The sequence below is a fragment of the Eupeodes corollae genome, chromosome 1 (genome assembly GCF_945859685.1).
Source record: "Eupeodes corollae chromosome 1, idEupCoro1.1, whole genome shotgun sequence".
Taxonomy (NCBI): Eukaryota; Metazoa; Arthropoda; class Insecta; order Diptera; family Syrphidae; genus Eupeodes; species Eupeodes corollae.
The window spans coordinates 174,632,136-174,653,722 of record NC_079147.1 but is presented as its reverse complement, the minus strand read 5'-3'; the positions used below and the strand labels follow the sequence as shown (position 1 = coordinate 174,653,722).

The window sequence follows — 21,587 nt, the reverse complement described above, 5'->3', positions numbered from 1 at the left end:
TCTGTAATTTAGTCTATTCACAATTTTGCCAATTGATTGCGTAGTTGGACGATTAAGTAAACCATAATCTGTGGCTGTGGCAGAATCACCATTTTTGTAGTAGGTTTAAAAATTTTTATTATTTTATTATATTTATTATATTCTGCGATATTTAAGCGATCCATTTTAGTAAATGTCAGACTTTCAACTGACAAAAAAAATTGGTTCAACAACTAAGTTCGACAGACGTCGAATTCCAGCCCTATACTCTTGAAACCTCAAAATGAATAACCCATTATAAAATCAACAAATAAAGTGTTGTGTTTTTTAAGAATTTTCCCAGTGGTTTACTAAAAAATCCATTACAAAACGAAAGCTCAAAAAATTTTAATCAGTTTTCAATTTTTCCCACTTTTTTTTAAGGATTTTAACTTATTTTTCTGAATTTTCAAACTATACTGAACAAGCATGCAAAACACAATTTTACATTCTCAAATATGAAACCCTAAAAATATAAAATAGTGAACCAAGTACAGAGCCAGATGGTTAACAATGTGTATAAAAAAATGATCAACCTTTAACTAATTCTAAACAGAAGTCTTTGTCTATTTGATTCAAATAGAGCTGAAGAAAAGTTCTCCTCAAGGGTCGTTATCCGAAAATTGGTAAACATTTAAGGCAATAAATCAAAGTATTCCGTTTAAATTTCTTAATGTTTTCTTTCATAATAATCTTCTGACAACAAATGGCAGAATAAAAAAGAATTTACGAGATTACTTCAAACGTTTTCTCGTACAATTATAATTTTTGTAATATCCTTATATCATTTATTATATTAAATAGCATGTATTCGAAAATGTTAATATCATCTTTAACATTTCTGCAAATTCACCAAAATGAATGTTCTCAACTCTGTCTCTCTCTGTATCTCTCTTTGTGAGCTCTGCAAACAGTAAACTCACCCCAATGTCTGAAACCACATACCCCCCAATTGTGTTGTTTGGATATCCTTACACTCAAGCAATGAATTCCTTTGGCTCCTTGTCGTAATACTGCTTAACAGATTTTCGAAATCACAGCAAACGACATGGAGTTGTGGCGCGGCGGTGTGAACAAACCACGCTATCCGATTCAGTTCACCGACGATGGCTGTTGCGTTCGGTCATGGTAGTTCATTCAAGCTGTAAAGTTCAAATAAAAATATGTTTTAATACGTTCTTTTTGTATCGGCTATTTAATACAATTTATTTATTTTACATGCACCGACTACTCGTAAATGTATACAAATATTCCACTTACGCCAGAGTGACCCTTAACGCTGTAAACCTTTACTTACGTGATACGTGCGTGGTTAAACTGACAAAAGAGAAAGAAACGTAAATTGAATAAAGTGCTTGGTCAGAGCTGAGTGGCTTGCTTAGAGTTTGCATATCTTAATTATTGATAAGGATCGTTTTCCTGTCTAACGTTGGTTTATTGGAAAGCGAATACCGGTAAAGCAGCGGCCGGCGCGGTGGTAGCCATGCTACATCATCATACCATTGTATTGCTATAATACGCTTCACAAAAGTCGTAATTTTGACCAAAAGGAGTGCGGGATGTTTTGTTGGACCCAATGCACGACGACACCATACGAAAAGTGAAAAGAAAATCGGAGGCAAAAAGTACGAATACAAAAGTGAAACAATAGAGTGTTAACCGAGTGAATAGAATCAAAAGAATCCATAAACACCTGCATTCTGACCTTAAAGGATATTTCTTTATTTTTTAAGGAATACGAACCTCCTTCGGTAGTTACTTAAAATTTTACATATGTAGCTAGACGGGTACAAGGACTAAAAAGGTTATTTGACATGGTAATACATGTATGCATATAGTGGGTCATTGAAATCATATACATGGTCCTTGTTTTAGCATATCGTTCAAAATAGTTTAATGTGGTGCATGGTATTTGGAAAATGTTCTTGCAGCAGACATGAAAGGACATACAAATTATTATGATGATAATTTTATTCAGAACCAAATGACATTTGAATGTAGCACACCATGGCCTGATGGAATTATTACATGATTGACAAGGAGCTTCGATACCAATTTCATTTAATTTATTCAAATTCGTTTTTGTATTTTATTATTTTTTTGTTTCAAAATAGGTCTTGGGCTAATTTTTTGATAGAGATTTTATAATGAAATAAAAAATGAAAATATGAAAGGACAATGATACTTTTGTATATTTCATATATTTAATAAAGCTCGCAATGTATGATTCGTATAACATAACAATTATTTTTCTTCTAAATTTAGTTGTTTTTAAACAACAACAAATAATCGATTAGGAGATAATTCAAATTATCTTACATTTTAATATAATTGTCTATACATTACAAAATTGGCTTTATCCATAAAAAATCTCCAATGGAATTTTTAAATGTGTTTCAATTATATACTGGATGCTTTAGGGATATTTTCTTTAACTGAGAACTGAATTGAATAAATGGTTTTTGAAAAGCCATTATTTCTATGTAGGCTTATGAACAAAAAGCACATACTCTTGTGAAATAATTTGGGGATACTTATGAAATTTGTAAGAGCCCATTATGAAAATATTACGAAAAAATCAAGCATCCACTTAAAATAATCTAACTACCATTCTGAAAGTAGATTTTGAAAATTTAAAATAACTTTACTTTCATTGGAAAAATAAATTTTAGAAATTTCATAAAAGCTTAATAAAATTTAATTTCAAAAACAAAAGGACAACTAACTGATACTAACCATATTTTTTACTTACAAAATGCATATGCCTAATATTTCAAATAGCTTTACAGAACAGTTTCTTATTTTAATTTAATTTAAAAAATTGTTTGTTCGCTAGTGAAAATGTATTTTCGATTAAATATCTACGAAACTTTTTTGTTTAATATGGATTTCTGCTTAACTTTGCTCCCAAACCGTATCCTTCTACTTTTATCGCTAAGAAACATCATTTAAAAACGTTAGTCCAAAATGTGTTTCATTTATTTTCTCAAATGCGACATTTGTAAACTCTTAAAATATGTGAAATTCACGCTCAGAAGAAATATTCAGCGATGTTTAGCTTGTTTTTGTCTATAAAATTCTGACTTTAAAACACATTGTTGTCACAGTAAAATGTTATCGTTCAGCAAACGACCGGTTTTTCAAATTTCGCCATTTATTTAAGAGCATCGAACTACATTTATGAAATTTTTTAGTTTAAATAATTTTCACCTTAGGTACTTATTTAAAAAATTGATTTGTTTTCCATTATTTGCTAATTTTTTTTAAGATAATGCTATACAAAGAAGAAGTAGTACAATTGGCGTGATGGTTAGTTCGTACGGCTGTCATGCTAAAGTTCTTGGGTTCAATCCCTGCCTCTGCCAGTTTTTTCACGGGTACTTCATCTTGTAAGTAATTGAGAAATCTTCAAAGAATAATTCTCGTTATGAAAAGTGCTTTCTCAAATAAGCCGTTCGTATTCGGCATAAAACTGTAGGTCCCCTCCATCTCTGACATGACTCGCACACAGGAATGGTTGAGAGTTGTATGTCAATAGAGCGCAGTTCAAAATGGACTGTCGCACGATGAATATTAGATTAAATAGTTTGAGTACTAGAAAACAATTAATTAAAAAAAGTCTTTTACAGTTGATTTCAAATGTGTACTTTTAATAATTTATTATTGAGTCAAATTCATTAAAAAACAATGAAGCGGTGAAGGTAATAATCAAGCTACTCATAAGCTGAGTTTTGTATGAAAAAATTCTAGAATTTTGGTTCTAAGGAAAAACATAAACGAGACACATTTATACGGTTTTAACTTTATATCAATTTTGACTTGCTCTAAAAGCTAAGCAATTATTGGAAATTAAATAATGGTTGCAATTGCTATTGCTCTAAATAATAAAATAGACTCAATCAAGATTATAAAAATCTTTTTTAATGCCCGGCATAAATTCTAAAAGTTTTTGAACTTTTTTCCAACTAAACGAGCTAGGTAAATTGTTAGAAGCATTATGCGCATTAAATAAATTCAAGAACGAAATTAAAAATAAAGAATACCATTTCGATTTTGAAGACTAGACCATGGAGTTCTTAGTAATAGAAAATAGGTATACTTTAAATACAAATTTGTCGTTTGCATTTTTGAAAGTATTTTAGTTCTAATGTGCCACCAGGGTAATTATAAGATCAATGAATTATTATTTGCCTTAAACTTTTTGCTAATGGTCTTTTTTTTAATTTTTAATAATCACATACGTAACTTTTTAAAAGAAACCCCGCCCTTCGATCTTCTTCAAACTATTTTTTTTATTTCAATATATGCATACATTTTGTATTTGTAATAGTTTTTACTACTATGGGCTTTTTTGTAATGAGATTTTTTCCATTTTTCATAAAGGAAAAAGAAATTGGGATATAGTCAAAGTTATCAAATTTCCTATTAGCCAATTTGTCATTTGAAGAAAATTTTGTAATCAATAACAAACGATTAAGTTTTTTTTTTTGTAAAGATATTTTGGACGTACATTTAAGAAGTGTAGTTATTTATATGGTACGAATTTATGTTTTTTAAAAAAAAACTGTGTATTAATTTTAGCTCATATTTAACCGAAAGCTGATATGTATATTTTTTTCCACAACATTCAAGTCGGAAATCAGTTATTACCAATTTGTAGGATATAGTATATTTAAATTTTAACTTTTTATGTACAAAAATTGTGAGTTTTATAAAAAAGTTAAAAAATGCCAAAAATATTTTGTACATGTTTAAATTCAATTCTTTGATTTGTTGTCAAAATATTTTAACCAAAAATTAATGTTCAACAATTTTAACAGTTTTCGTAGGGGTTTTATATTTTATAAACAAAAATTATTCTTACGATAGTATAATTTTTTGTTACTCAAAGTTGACGTGCGTCGGCCTCAACTTGATCACTCCACAGGAAATGATGCCTGCCAGTAAGAAACTAAACAAGATAAATAAGTTACCGTCAACTTAAGTACAGATTGTATTTACTAGGATTTCCTGCCTTAAAAAGTTAATTGCATAGACGTATAGGTTTTTAGTCTCAGCAGTGATTTAAGTCTTTGTCGATAAAAAAAAGTTGTATATGTATTTTAGGATTTTAACACAAAAGTGTTAAGCTTTTCTAATGTTTACGCCTCTAGTTATTAAAACTAATCAAAAATATGAAACCGCACCCAACCAAACAAATAGCATAAAAGAACTATCGAACTAGTAACTAGTTGTCTGAAATTATGTACATGGACAAGGCACATACATATATTATTTTTAAACCTTCAGCTAATGTTTTCATATTTTTGTGTGTCATTAGACGTTACTAAAAGTAAAATGCAGACGAATTCTGAAGCATTAATATTTGTCCTTCTCCAAGCATAATAAATAAAGAAATTATACACTCTCATTCGGTTATCATTATGGCTATGGCTCTAGAAGTTCAAAAAACTGTCTGACCGAGACCGAGAATAGGTATAAGGTTTTTAAAGGTTTTTGCCTCTCAAAGGGACCGCAAAATAGAGAAATATCCGCACATAAAAAGCATGAAAATATTTTCCCAACTCTTATCCTTCGTGTAACTTTTAAAAAGAATCATCATCAACATCGCAAGCCCGGAATGCATTCTACAAATATAGTCCATTTGGGTGGATGGGAAAGTTAAAGGAAAAAAAGGATAAAACGGTATACACTGTATAGTAAATGGATGCATTAATGGTGATTATTTGAACAGGAGATGTAGGTTTATTTACAAACAAGTCAATTAGGAAAATTAAAGGCAAAGTTGCAATTTGTTAGGTGGACTCACTAATGTTGGATGATGGTTTTATTTCGAAAGAATAAAATTAATGTAGAGATTGTATAATACATTGAAGGATTAGATTCTGCTTTGATGTATCAACACAAAATTTTGTTTGTGGAACAACACTTAAGTTTCTAACAGAATGATTAATGACCATTTTATATGTACATATATTTTAATAAATATCATGTTTTACTAATGGTTAGTTTAAAAACTAAAATATCTAAATATCTAATCATTCGATGTTGTTTATGATTTCGATTATGTTTATGTAGAATTTAGTTAGGGTTTGAATTTCTGTTTTTAATTAAAATTTACATAAATTATAGCTAAATGCCTGGTTATAGGTATGTCCTACGTCGTTAAACTTTTACCAAGGCACATGTGACACTTAAAACTGGTGCTTCTCAATGGCAGTTCAATAGAAATTAAAAAAAAAAACAACGTCTAAATTGGAGCAAAAGAAGATATTACCAGTCATTCAGTATTCTATGTGAGCTGTAGTTAGAGGACAGCTAAAAAATGCGACCGAAAAAAAATTTAGTGCTCAGCGGAAGTTAAGATTAAAGAAAAACATACACATACTGAATGTACGCTACTACATGTCCTTAGAAAAATATTTAGCTTTAATATTATGTATTAATTGCTTAGAAGGATTCTAAAATAGTTCAAACAAAATTAAGTTTTTAATACACTTTTTCAGAATTAAAAAAAAAAAAAGAGACATTGGAGTAATTTTAACAATTTTGTTGAGAAATTTAGCATTATATCTACATTTTAACTTCCCATACGAAGTTATTGTAATCGGTCTGAAAGCTGCATCTTTCTGTGTTTTTTTCTTCTATAGAAATTTAAAAAAATGTGCAAATGTTGGGTGTCCCCAGTATCCAAACAACGCTAGCGAATTCAATTACATTTTATAAGATATGATTTGACGTGATACCAAAGTAGAATAATTTAAAAAAATATCAATTAACGGTATTTTTAACAAATCAAAAAACTGAAACAAATATTTGTCATCTGGACTACTTCAAAAACAAAACATAATCTTACCTCCAAAATAATTTTAAGTAATGAAGAATAACGTTTTTGGCTTCTGGTAAAATTTTGATAAAATGTTAAGTAACGGTTTTTTTTAAATAAAATAAAAGCCTATACGATAAAATTATTAAAAGTAATTTTATTTTATTTTTTTGTTTGCATAAGAAATACAAGATTCCAAGAAATCCTACTAAAATTGGTAAAAATTGGTTTTCCACTAAAAATGTCTGCAACAAAAATACATATTAAATCTCAAAGTATTCTATCATATTTTTATTAATGATGCTTACTTTAAGTAAGTATTTTAGTAAAATTCAATTGACAACTTTTTTACAAAATACAAAAGTTACAAAAACCAACAAACAACTTATAGAAAATAGTTTTCGAATCAAGAATAGGAAAAAAAAGAGATATATTGATTTAAAATTTTGTATTCGATACAATAAAATGTTATTAACATTTTGTTAAAGTTTATGACAAATCGGCAGTGAGGGTTGTATCCCAACCTCTTTTATTTGTATGTAAGCATGTAAACCAATTCCTTAAAGAACTTCCAATGAGTGGTTTTGTTTATTTAACTTCTTTAATAAATGCCTGATTTAAAATTCAATATTTTCCACTTAAATGGAAGATGGCAAAAGTTGTTCCAATATTAAAATCTGGAAAACCTCGAAGTGATCCACTAAGTTATAGGCCAATAAGCCTACTAAGTAGCATTAGTAAGATTTTCGAAAAATTAATTCGCTGCAAATTAGAATTGTTTTTAAATAAAAAGAATATCATACCAATACAACAATTTGGATTCCGGAAAGAGCATAACACATCACACCAGGTCTTAAGAATCTGTAGACACGTAAAAGAAAAATTTAGTGAAAACAAATCAACAGGATTAGTTTTGCTAGATGTTGAAAAAGCGTTTGACACTGTTTGGCACAATGCACTTATTTATAAACTTATTATAAATGAATGTCCAACTTTTTTAATAAAACTTATACAAAGTTTTTTAAGTGAAAGAACATTCATAGTTTCACTTAATGGACAAAATTCAGTCTCAAAAACTATTCCTTCTGGCGTTCCTCAAGGATCAGTGTTATCTCCTACGTTGTTCAATATTTTTATCTCTGATTTTCCAGTTTTGCAAAATTGTGAATTCGGTATGTATGCAGATGAAATTACGATATTCTCATCCGATGAACATCCTGATAATATAATTAACAATATTCAAACTGATTTAGCAAATATTTTCGAGTATTACAAACACTGGAAAATTAAAATCAATGCTGGGAAAAGCCAAGCTATCTTTTTCACCAGAAAAAGAAAGGATTGTTTTTTACCCAGTCGTAATATAAACTTAAATAACTGTGATATACCGTAGGTCAGCTTTGTCAAGTATTTAGGTATTTACTTAGATAAGAAGTTGACCTTCAAGAAACACACAGAAATGATAGCAAATAAAATAAATGTCGGAATAAAAATGTTATATCCGCTTATTAACCGAAGGTCATTACTTAGCAAACACAATAAACTTATTATTTTTAAAGTCGTTTTTCAAGCAATACTGTTATATGGATCGCCCGTATGTGGTAATTGTGCTCTAACGCATATTAAGAAATTGCAAATTCTCCAAAACAAAATTTTAAAAATGATGCTGAAGCTCCCCTGGCATTATTCAACCCAAGCCTTACACATAGAGACAACGAACGTGTTAAAAATAGACAAGAAAATTGAAATTCTCAATCAAAAATTTTCCAGAAAATGTGTATTAAGTGAAAACTCTCTGATTAGAAACCTGATTTAATAAATTGTTAAACATATTTTTTTTATTCTTGTATTAATTGTTATTTATGTATTATTTATTATCTTGTTTATTAATTATATTTTTATACTGTTAATTTATGCATCATTATAAGCATTTTTTTGTTTATTTATTAATTAATATATCTTATTATGTATTCATTCTACTGTCTACTTATTTATTTATACATTTTTTCTCCTTTACTAATGTATATATGTATGTATATATATTTATTTATTTGTGTCTTTATTTGTTTATTTATTTGTTTGATTATTTACTTCTTTATTTTTGTATTTATTTATTTATTTATTAATTTATTTATTTATTTATTTATTTATTTATTTATTTATTTATTTATTTATTTACTTATTTACTTATTTATTAATTCATTCGTGTATTTATTAACTTATTTGTTTGACTATTTATTTATTTATTTATATATTTATTCGGAAATTAGTTCCTATTAAATTTAAGCATAACATATCTTTGATATAATTATAAACAAAATTCGAATGAAGGTTTTTTCTTTGCAATGTTTTCCTTCAAACTTATAAATATTAAGACATAGACATGCTGTTTAAAACATAATTATTTTTTTCAGTAGTAAGATACAAATTGATATCATATCTCTGTGCTGTGCAATGACTTAAAAATATTGTAAACAATGTAACTTTTTCTTTGCCAATAAAATATCTTTCTATCTATCTAAGCATGTAACTTTTTAACTTCCCTTAGGAAGTAATTGAAATCGGCCCGTTTGTTTGTCGAAATACAAATTGTGACATTTTTTCGACGTTTCAAGGTTGAAATAAAAGATTTTTGGAGAGATGTCCATGCGTGCGTGTGTACATACGTTCGTACGTCCGTACCTACAATTATATATAACGACTTCAAATAAATAATACAGATAATAAAACAGAAAGATGTAGAAAGGACTCTCAAAAAAATTGAGGAGGTGGGTTTTTTAACCTAGCAATTTAAAAAAAAAGTAAACATATTGGTTAACCCTGTAAATATCTCACGAACCAATAACGCTAGCGACTTAAATTAAATTGTATATTATATATTGTAATGTGATACCAATTAGGTGTATTTTTGGAAAAAACAATCCAATCAACGGATTTTCTTATAAATCAAACAAACTAAACAAATATTTAATAATACAACCTTGAAAACTGTACGAACAGAAAATGATTTTATATTCAAAACAATTTTGCGCAACAAGGAATAACGTTTTTGACATTTGGTAAAATGTTGAGAAAAATGGAATTGACAGTTTTTTTAATAAAAAATAAAAACCTAAACTAAAATACTCAAAGTTGGTAAAAATTGATTTTCTAGTCAAATATCTTTTCAAAACTCTGATATATTGGCTTTAAACTAATTTTTTTGTTTGAATATTGCGGTCAACATTAACAGTAACATTTTGAGAAAAATCGAATTCACAGTTTTTAACAAAAAATAAAAACATAAAAAAGCATTGCTTAAAGTTTGTAAACATTGATTTTCGACTCAAATATCTTTTCAAAAATTAAAAATATTGACTTTTTACTTATTTTATCTAACTGAAAATATTGTTTTCGAATTGAAGTAATTTTTTTATTAAATCCAACATTCCGTTTTGTCATAAGAAAATAAAACCTACAATAAATAGTACGCCAATTTGGTAAAAAAAGATGTTCGGATGTTCGGTTCTCGATAGCTCAACAATGAAAGATATTGACTTCAAATTAATTTTGTTAATCTAATTTGTATTTGTTTATAAAAGAATTAAAAATGTTTAAGAAATGTTACTAAAATTGGTAAAAATTATGTTTCAACTTAAAAAAATAGATTTCGAAATTAAACTATTTTTTTATACACAAAATATTGTTGGTAGTTCTTAAATGTTTAACAATAATTCAACTGGTAACGTTTTTTAACAAAATGCCACAACCTACAAACTCTTAAGCAAGGCAAATCTGCAGACGGGATTTGGGTCGCATCCCAGGCTCTTTTTTTATTTGTAGATTTAGCACAGGGAATAGATTGATGTAATAAGCTGAACGCAATGAATATTATTTAATTCTTCTTTGTTATTTATTTTAGAAAAATATAGATAATTCATAAATATTGCTAAATTGCACAATGTTCATATGTAATTATTAACAATTAAAATTTTTTTCTAAAACAGGTTTTTGTTGAAATTTATATAGATCCGAAAAAAAACTACAACAAAACCTTACTCAAAATAATAACAACAATTACTTATTATTATAAAACAATAACTTATAGTCTTGGAAGAGACGAGAGAAGGGGAATAGGTAAATTATTAAATAAATATAATCTCAATGAAGTAGTTATTTTACAATTAACAGTATGTATGATCAGTACTTACAAAATCAGTCTTAAAGTCAACTAAACATAATACCACACTTAGTATCACTTAGAAGGGGATAATTATTTGTTACATTATTTTAACAAAAGATCACGTTTGATTGACACAATCTATTATGATTGAAACAAACTTTCTTAATTTCTGAAATATCATCACAGTTTTATGTTGCTCTTTCTTGGTTGCAAGAATATGGCAATATAAATAAAGTTATCGGTTGAAACATAAGCATTTATTTCACAATGTTATTTATAATGTTGAAGTTAAATCATACATATATTGTAGCTCAGTCCAGTCTGACCTAAAGAATTAGAGTTGTATCCGTTTTATATAAAAACTACAATGTTTGGGACTTGGGAGAGTGCCTGTCGGCTAAATGAGCGTTAACGTTGTTAAATATACTTACCTTTTTGTAAGAAACGGGAGGGCACAATAAATCTCTGAACTCAAAAGCTTTCGCTAGAACTATAAAAACGAACTAAAACCTTCATGCTACTAACTGTGATCTAGTTAAGTGTTGCGTGCTAGAGAACAATAAAAGTTTTGTAAATTAAATGAGAGTTAAACGATAAACATATATTTTTTTTTTTACGGTAAGGCTTTGTTCTATTTTAATATAAAATTCCCGTAAGACAACAAAAATATGATACCCACATAACATTTGGTGAACATCGTCTAAATGCATACATATGTATATACAAAAAACCCTCCAATATTTCTGTATCCTTGTTGAATACCTTTTTAACTGCATGTCTTGCTTATGCAAGTGAAATTTTATGTGGCTACCATGAACCATCACAAGTTTAATGTGAGCTGTTGGTTGTTTCAAGTTCTCAAAAAACTTTAAACTTCAATAATTCAAAGAGAAATTAATATTAAAATAGAATTGTTTTATGTATATCCTGTTGCAGCTTCAGCTAGAAACGTTGTTTAAAGATGTATAAACTTTCCGTTGACAACAAATTTAGGAAAATAAAATAAGGCAAAATAAACTAAGTGGAATCGGTGGTGTGGCTTGAATGAGTGTAATTAGAAAATGTTTATTTTTAACAAACTGGCGAACATGGTTAATGCATTTAAAAACTACACAAATATCCATATCCAGTCCTGGTTACTGATAGTATTCATAGTTTTGTGCCATAATAGTAATAATTATTCCCAAATGGAAACAGCAGCGGAAGTTGTGGGTAAGTTTATAATGTTAAATTATTTTTTTATGTGGAAACAATTCAGTTAAACTCCAAATAGTAACATCATTTTATTATTTCTGTAATTTGTTTTTATTATTTTATAATTATATAATATAATTTTCTAAACTGAAAAGAATAGTTTTAGAACATTTATGGAGCAGATGATAACAGTTTTTAAGCCGCCGAGGTTTTTGATGTCCATTTATGATTGCTATTTTTTATTTTATTTATCCAGTATTGTTGCACATTTTCTGAACATTGAAAAAGAAAACACTATTTTTTTTTTGGAAAACTGCATTGAATTTAATTAAACTTGTCTTCCTAATTAAACACATTGGTTTTTATTTCCTTTTGTTCTTATGGATATGCGACATACGTGTTGAACGTGGTCCTGTTAATTGATTCCTTTCAATTTCATTTCAAAATACATTCGCACAGCACTGCAGTTCAGTAATATAATATTTCCAGTGTCTCTCAACAATATCAAATTATATCAATCACTATATAAATAAGCTTTTTATTATTATGACTGGATATGTTCTGTTCATATATACGTGTTCCGTAGCTACCAAATATTTTACGGAATAAAACACTATTTAAAATTAATCCATTTAGAAAGATTTCTCAAACGAAACCTTTTCAAATCAAATCCTTACAAATTGATACCAATTTAAGGTTTTATTTTTTAGCTTTCGCACTTCTCTAAAGAATTTTAAAAATATTTATTGAACAAGAATAAATTCGAATGCATTAAAAAATTTGAATAATTTTGTTGGTTATATGTATATTAACAGAAAATTAATTTCAGTAAGCATAACTTTCATTACGGACCGTACCAGTTGTAGGTTTTGTAACACCCAAGAAATCAGAAAATATGAAGAGGGTTGGGTACTCATTTGAGCTGGTCGAAATACTGTATGGTCAAAATTCTGTATTACACTGTACAATACTGTATGGTCATAATACTGTATGTTTAATATTCTGTATTTCGAAATACTCTACATTTAAAATGCTTTTTTTGTCAAACTACTGTATCTCATAATACATACTGTACAATACTGGAAGTTTTGACAGATCAATTAGTTTGGTGCAATTTATGATATAAGTCACAGTAGACTTACCTCAAACCTAATTTCTTATAATTTATAATATTATATTTCATTATTTGTTGTTCGTTTTTTTATTATTTAACCATGAAAACATTCAAATTTCTTTTCTATTTACATTTTAGCTGATCCAAAATTCAGTTATCCAATATCAAACGTCACTGCATCAGTAGGAAGGGAAGCACTTCTGACTTGCGTAGTGCAGGATCTTGGATCATACAAGGTAAGTGTCAGGAAGCTTTTTATTTTGCAAACACTTTTTTCGTTCTCATTAAATTTTGTTGAAAAATTCAAACATATAATTCCCTGAACATTTCGTTATTATTTATTAATATTAAGTAATATTGCTTTCATCCCGCCCAGTAAATAGTTTTCCCTCAGACTTAGAAAAAAAATTGTTTCAATTTGTTCAGTATTTTACTTAGTTCAAAATTGTATTTGTTTGTCTAAAATAAATATATGGCAAGTAAATACAAAAACATTAAATAGCGAAATATCTGCATACTAAACATCATCTTAAACTAAAATTGAAAGATTTTATTCAATGTACACACAAAAGTAATTTATAAAAGAGGCTGGGATGCGACCCACACTGATAAATTCCCCGTCTTTCTTTTTGTTTTGCTTATAAGTTAGTAGGTTTTCATGTCGTTGGAATTATTCTGAATTACCAACAATATTTTGTAAATAATGAAATAGTTTGATTTTGAAATCTTGTTTTTTTAAACCAATTTTAATAGCATTTCCTTAAAATTTTTATTTCTAATATAAATAAATACAAATTTGATGAATGATAATAGTTTGAAGTCAATATCTTCTATTGTTCACGAGATATCCAGAACCGCACGTCAATTTTTTGCAGATTTTATTTTTTTATGAAAACACTGAATGACTGATTTTTATAAAAAAAATTTACTGAATGTCGAAAACAATATTTTCTGTGAGATAAAATAAATTTGGAGCCAGAGTTGAAAATCAATGTTTACCAACATTTAGTTAAGCTTTTTTAAGGTTTTTGTTTTTTGTAAAAAAAACTGTTAATTCGATTTTGCTCAAATTATTTTTCGAATGTTGAAAACAATATTTTTGATAAGATTAAATTAGTTGGAACCCGTAATCTCAAATTTTGAAAAGGTGTTTTGAGTGGAAAATCAATTTTTACCAACTTTGAGTAATGTTTTTTTGGGTTTTTATTTTTTATAAAAAAACTGCCACTTCGATTTTTCAAAAATTTTACCAGATGTTAAAAACGTTATTCTTTGTTTGACAGAATTATTTAGGAGATAAAATCATTTTTGTTTTCGGTATGACAAATATTTTTTTGTCAGTCTTTTTGATTTATTAAAAAAACCGTTAATTGTTTGTTTAAGTTTGTGTTTGTATTGTAATATGTCACAATATATTGCAGTGTCTTTGGTTAGAGTAGCAAATTATTTTGACCCAGTCGGGCACTCTATTTGTTCACACTATCAGATCTTTGCGTAAGAAATCTTAATACTTACTTACTTACTTACTTACTTAAGGTGGCGATAGATTCAGGTCACCCAACAAACTCCTCCATCTAGCTTGGTCCTAGATAAATGTCTTCAGTTTTACGCTCCAAGTTTCTTTCCACTTGTGCACGCCACCTGATTCGCGGTCTTCCTTTACTGCGCTGTCCTGTGGGTGTGGATTTGAAGACTTTCCGGGCCGGAGCTTTGGTTTCCATGCGCTCTACGTGACCCAGCCATCTTAGTTGTTGGACTTTTGGCTAAGTCTACGTCGCTGTACAGCCCGTACATATCGTCGTCCCATCTTTTTCTCCACTCCCCTTCGATGCATACGATGCAGTAGATCACACGAAGAACTTTTCTTTCGAAACGATCCAAGGTGCTTTCATCCGCTTTTGTCATAGTCCATGCTTCTGCACCGTATAGCAGAACGGGGATGATAAGAGTCTTATATAGTGACACTTTGGTCCTTCGAGAGAGCACTTTTCCACTCAATTGCTTTCTTAGCTGAAAGAAACAGCGGTTAGCAAGAGTTATTATTCGTTTGATCTCAGCGCTGTGTTGTTCTAGGTAGTCCTTGACTACCTCAAAGTTACGTCTGCCGATGGTTACGTTTTGACCAAGACGTCGGTGTTGTATAGATGTTTTCTTGACGACAGCATGTACTTTGTTTTGCTCTCAATAACCGTAAAGCCCATTTTTACCGCCTATACCTCAATACTCACAAAAGCTCCATCACGCATCACGCTGAAGTCTTCCAATTATGTCAATGTCATCAGCATATGCTAGTAATTGGAAAGACTTTTGAAAGATAGTGCCTCTAGTGTTGACGTGTGAGCTCTGCAGTATTCTTTCAAGTATGATGTTAAAAAAATCGCATAACAGCGCATCACCTTGTCTACAACCTTTTTTGATATCGAAAGGTTCTGTTTAGTTGTTTCCAGCCTTTATGGATCAGCGGGAATTCTCCACGGCCATTCTGCACAAACGGACGAGTTTGGCAGAGATACCAAAACTAGACATGGCTCTATACAGCTCATCCCGTAGATGCTGTCACAGCAATGAAATCGATGAAAAGATGTTGCATATCGATTTGCTGTTTCTTGGGTTTTTTCAAGGATCTCCCACAATATGAATATTTGGTGGACTTTCCTAGTCTAAGACCACACTGATAAGGACCTATCAGATTTATGACGATGGGTTTAAAACGTTCACATATTACGCCTAAGAAGATTTTGTAAACGGTGTTAAGCAAATTGATGCCTCCATAGTTGGTACAGTTTCTTCTTTTTTAGATTCGGGCATTCTTTCTTTTCGACCATATCTCACGGATAAGTTGGTGCATGCTCCTAACCAACTTATCTCCAGCTGCTTTAAAGAGCTCAGCATTCAAGCCATCTGCTCCATCGGCCTCCTGCAAAGCCGTTGTTACTCTCGCTTCTTCTGGTCATAGAGCTAATGAGCAGCTCTCGTCCTTTTATGCAGCGCCGCTTTGCGTGCCTCTTTTTTGGCTGCATTTGCCTGCTGACATTCCTCATCAAACCAGGGGTTCCTTGTTGATGGCTTCTTGAAACCCAGCACATCAGAGGCGGCTTTTCAATATTGCCACTGGTTTTCGAAAAATTGTGTTGGCGGCAGAGAACTTCGAGAGAGGTTAATTGTAACTCGGTCGAAATGGATTTGACGATCTCTTGCGATTGTAGCCGTTCGAAGTTGTACCTTCTCCCAGCATCTCCCTAGCATCTCCCTGTTTTGCCTTGGGTCTGGAAACCCGAAGTGCTACCTTTGCTACAACGAGGTAGTGGCCCGAGTCGATGTTAACTCCTAGGAATGTCCGAACATCCATTATGCTAGAAGCGTGTCTGACGTCGATCGCAATATGGTTAATCTGGTTGACGGTAGATTGATCTGGAAAACTCCAGTTGATGTTAAGGTGTGGAAAACGCGTACTGGTTACCATGACGTTTCGACTCGCAGCAAAATCCATGAGCCTGAATCCATTGTCGGAAGTGTTGTCGTGCAGTCTGTTTTTCCCGATTATTCCACCAAAGATGTCTCCCCTTCCTGGCTTGGCATTAAAATCGCCTAGGACAGTTTTAATATCGTAGCTAGGACACTGTTCATATGTTTTGTCTAAGAGCTCGAAGAACATATATTTGATGTTGTCATCCTCCTCTTCTGTGGGGGCGTGTTCACTAATGTCGCCGAATCTAGCCTTGATGCGGATGGTCATGATGCGCTCGTTGATGAAGCTATAGCTCAAGACTTGTAGCCTTAGTCTGGCTCGAATGACAAAACTGCATCCCAATAAGCACTGTTGGTTTTCTCGGTAGAAGGCACTATTATACTTAATACAAACTTTTAATATTGATCATAGATTTGTCACGCAACCCTTCCATTGCCAAATCAGGAGTTCCCCAAGGACTTATCTTGCGTATGAAATATATATTCTTTTTTGTGCAATACAGTAACATTTTTATCTATGCGGATGATATTCAAATATTCAAAAGCATAAAATCTGCATAATTTCTACACAAAGAGGGTATTAACTCTTTTGTTATGATGCATTGGCTTTAAGTATAACAACGTTCAAAACAAAATTAGTTGAAACAGTTTCCTACAAAGTACTTTAAGAATTGCTCTCCGATTTCATATTGTTTTCTTAGAGAACATCTACGACTTAACTTGACTTAACTAGACAAAAGTAACAAATTAAACTATTATTGGTACAGCCTTCGGGCGAATTGGACTCTAGAGCGTTCGGATGAAGCAAGTGTGAAATTGTTTTTGAAATTAATACTCAGCTTATGCTCTCGTTATAGAGCAAAATATTTGGAAAATGCTAATTAGGAAAATGCGAAACCACTTAACAATAGATTGTTCAAATTAGTGTGCCAATAAAAAAGATATTTTAGAATATCCTAAAAGCTTACATTTTCCATTTTCTTATGAAATTTTTTTTTTTTTTTTTATATCCGATGGAAGAGACTCGGTAAGAATCGGTACCGAGTAGTGTGGGACTCTTACCGCACTAAAACCACCGGTGAATCAGGACCAATCTATGAAAGATCGACAAATGATTTTTATTTCTTAATTTTTAAAGTCGCATTGGGGGAAGTTTAAGGTTATAACACTTTCCCGTAGCTTTTAGCCCATCAGCTCATGAGGCTTGGTTCTTCTTAATCTCCGAACTTTATCTCGTACATTTAATACGGTCTCCATTTCAGAGTTAGTATGACTTTGCAGTCGCTGATTGTGTGATACAGCGTGTTTCTTAACCACTTCTGTAACCATTTCAATTTGAAGGTCACGATGTAGATCGCTATTTCTTATATACCAAGGGGCATTTATTATTCCACGAAGGACCTTGCTTTGGAATTTTTGGATGGGTTCAGCATTTGTTTTCTTTGTACAGCCCCATAGTTGGATGCCATATGTCCAAACGGGTTTCAATACTTGCTTATATAACATTAGTTTGTTCTGGATAGATAGGTCAGAGTTCTTTCCTATTAACCAGTACATTTTTCTGTACTTCAAGTTTAGTTCTTCTCTTTTCTTTTTGATGTGTTCTTTCCATTTAAGCTTTGCATCCAAATTCATTCCAAGGTATGTGGCGGTATTGGAGTAAGGTACTTCTGTACCGTTTATAAAAATTGGAACATTGTTTATGTTTTTGTTTGTAAAGTTTATATGCGTCGATTTTGTTTCGTTTAATTTGATACGCCATTTGTGCGTCCAATCACTAACTTTATCGACTGCATTTTGCAATTTTTGTGTAGCCTTCGTGACGGATTTATCTGGCACCAATATTGCAGTATCATCAGCAAAGGTGGCCATGATAGCGTTGATGTCCACTGGAATATCCCTTGTATATAACAGATACAGGGTTGGTCCTAGGACACTTCCTTATGGTACACCGGCTTCAATTTTCTTAAGTTCCGAGTAATTTTATACCGTACTCTAAAGAGTGGGTTCGTAACGTAGGATTTCAGTATTTCGTAGTACTGCCTGGGGAAGTCCCTATGCAGTTTGTACTCAAGTCCCAAGTGCCAAACCTTGTCAAAAGCTTGAGCAACATCTAAGAATACAGACGAGCATACTTGTTTTTCTTCAAGTGCCTTTTCCACAACATCCGTAATTCGATGCACTTGGTCTATCGTGGAATGTTTATTTCTAAATCCAAACTGATGGCTCGGAATTAGTCTTCTTTCTTCAATTATTTTGTTAAGCCTTTTAAGTAGCAGTTTTTCAAAAACTTTTGCCATGATTGGTATAAGCGATATTGGTCTGTAAGATGTAACTTCTGTTGGTGGCTTACCTTGTTTAGGTATAACAATGACTTCCGCAATTTTCCAATGATGTTGCACATATCTTAGTTTAAGGCATGCGTTTATTAAAAATTGGAGTTTCTTGAAGGCTATAAGAGGCATTTCTTTCAGAACCTGAGCAGTTATAAGATCGTACCCTGGTGATTTTTTGTTTGACAACTTATGTTGACACATGCTTCTTACTTCTTTGAGTTTGACAAAAGGTATTTCACATTCGTCGTTTCTGTCAACAAACTGTAAGGGATCTGTAGATGTGCTTGCTGGGAATGGCTTGAAAACATTCGCGAGATGTTCAGCAAAGAGATCAGTCTTTTGTTTCGGGTTTCCGATCCATTTACCATCTTGAGATTTTATCGGCGGGTTTTGTGTCTGAGGTCTTTTTAGGCGCTTAGTTGCTTTCCATAAGGAGTATTCTGTAGAAGCATCCGTCGTCAGACTTTTCAGGAATCTACTTAGTGAATCATTTTTAAACTCACAGATTCTTTTTTTTAATTCGTTGTTAAGACGGTTAAAAACTACCTTATCATCTGGGAATCTCGTGGATTGCCATTTTCTTCTAGCTCTTCTTTTTTCCAATATCAACTCCTTTATTACGATAGGATATTTTATTTCTTTTTCTCTCGCATTCGAAATAGTTTGAGTACTTTCTTCTGCAGCCTGCTGCACATCAGCAATAAATTGTTCTACTTCATGATCAATTTGTTCAATTGTTTGCATAGGGGATCTTAGGTTTATAAAATTTTCAAGTTTGTCTCTGAATTCGTTCCAGTTTGTTCTGTTATTCACGAGCTTGGGATTACTTTTTTCTATTATTTCTGTTTTGCGCAGTGATAAAATTACTGGAGTATGATCTGATGATAAATCGTAATTACCTTCGACACTTATATGATTTCGTTTAATACCTTTAACTACGAAAAAGTCAATAAGGTCTGGTATTTTGTTAGTATCAGATGGCCAATATGTTGGCGAACCAGAAGAATAAAATTCGCAGTTGTATTTTCGGCCTGCTTGGTATAGCCGTTTACCTTTTGTTGTTATGAGCCTAGATCCCCATTGGGTGTGTTTAGCATTGAAGTCGCCACCAACAAGGAAGTTATGTCCTAACAAATGTAGGAGTTCTGCATAGTCTTCTTCAGTTGGAGAGCGCCTCGGAGGGCAGTATATAGCTGCTATTTTGAATTCTTTCTTTTTTATACCAATACTATTTATTGTTACTTGCATGTTTTCTTTAGTAAACTTTGGTTCTTCAAAGTGTGTTAAGCACTTTTTTATAAGTATTGCTGATCCTCCCCTAGCTTTGTCAGCTGGGTGCGGAGCGTGATAACATGTATAGTTTGGTAATTTATTAGCAAGATTTTGTTGAATAGCGAGGTGGGTTTCGGACACCAAACAAATGTCTATATGCTCTATGTCTAAAAAGATGTTTAGTTCTGATACATGCTGTAAGAGACCGTTTGCATTCCATGTTGCGATTTTGAGTGTTCTGTCCATCATTGTTTTTTAAGAGCGTCTTCTTCGCTTAGCTGTTTTATGTTTAAATCTTGTTGGTCAATCCTTTTCAGGATGAGTTCCAGCATTTCTTTTATAGAAGTTTCCTCATTCTTCCGCACATTTTTTACAATCTGGGAATAGGGTTTATTTTCATCACTTTTGTTTAGTGCAATTGCTTTTCCCGGTTGATTTTTAGTAATGTTATCGACCGTTACTTTTTTGCTTTCAACTACTGGTTTTGTGTTGGTTGAGTTTCTAAACTTGTTCCCACTTTTGTTTTTTCTTTTTGTGTCTTGGAACTTTTTTGCAACTGGACATCCTCTGTAACTTGCAGGATGATTGCCTTGACAATTAACACATTTCGCTTTCTGTTCTCTGCCCATGGGACAGTTTTTGGTTGCATGTCTGCCTTCACATTTAACACAAGCGAACTCGCGATTGCAGTATTTTTGTGTATGCCCAAAGGCTTGACAGCGCTTACATTGTGGAACACTTTTCGACTTTCGCAGTGGTTCAATTTTGACAACTATGCCCATAATTGATTTAATACTGTAAATCTTATCGAGACTTTCTTTATTTTAAAACGTGAGCATAAATAAAGGTAGAGATCTCTTTTTTGTCGTTGATACCCCAGTGGAGTCTTTTACTATCTCATTTTTAATAAGATTATTGGAATCGAGAGCTTGAAAGCCTTTTTGTATAAGGTCTTCTTTGGCAACACATGAAGATTGAAGGCCTCTTGCTACTACTTTTATCGATCTTGTAGCTTTATTTTCGTACGAGTGCCACTGAATTTTCTTTTTGTTCAATTCTTCAGTGACAGATCTATACGCATCGGCGTCTTCAACAATGACTTTCCAATTGTCTTTATTGTATGATGTATATTTACATGCCTTATTCGTGCATTTTTCTACTATGCTCTTTAGCTCGCCAAACATTGCCAATCTGGAG

The 21,587-nt window shown here is 31.3% G+C and overlaps 1 protein-coding gene across 7 annotated transcripts in view; it reads left to right on the top strand.

The window, feature by feature from the left end:
- The first annotated feature begins 1,078 nt into the window (after nucleotides 1-1,078).
- The window catches only part of LOC129943463 (neurotrimin-like), a 71,457-nt gene continuing 50,948 nt past the window's right edge, over nucleotides 1,079-21,587 (top strand). For 2 of the 7 annotated variants that reach the window (XR_008781251.1, XM_056052930.1), the window contains exons 1-3: nucleotides 1,085-1,643; nucleotides 11,943-12,218; nucleotides 13,453-13,550. Coding sequence is in view for 6 of the 7 variants with exons in the window: in XM_056052930.1 (XP_055908905.1) it covers nucleotides 12,068-12,218; nucleotides 13,453-13,550 (249 nt within the window). In the remaining variant the exon portion in view is untranslated. Of the gene's footprint in view, nucleotides 1,836-11,942; nucleotides 12,219-13,452; nucleotides 13,551-21,587 lie in introns of all 7 variants that reach the window. The other 5 variants (XM_056052936.1, XM_056052934.1, XM_056052932.1 and 2 more) reach the window with 5 other exon arrangements.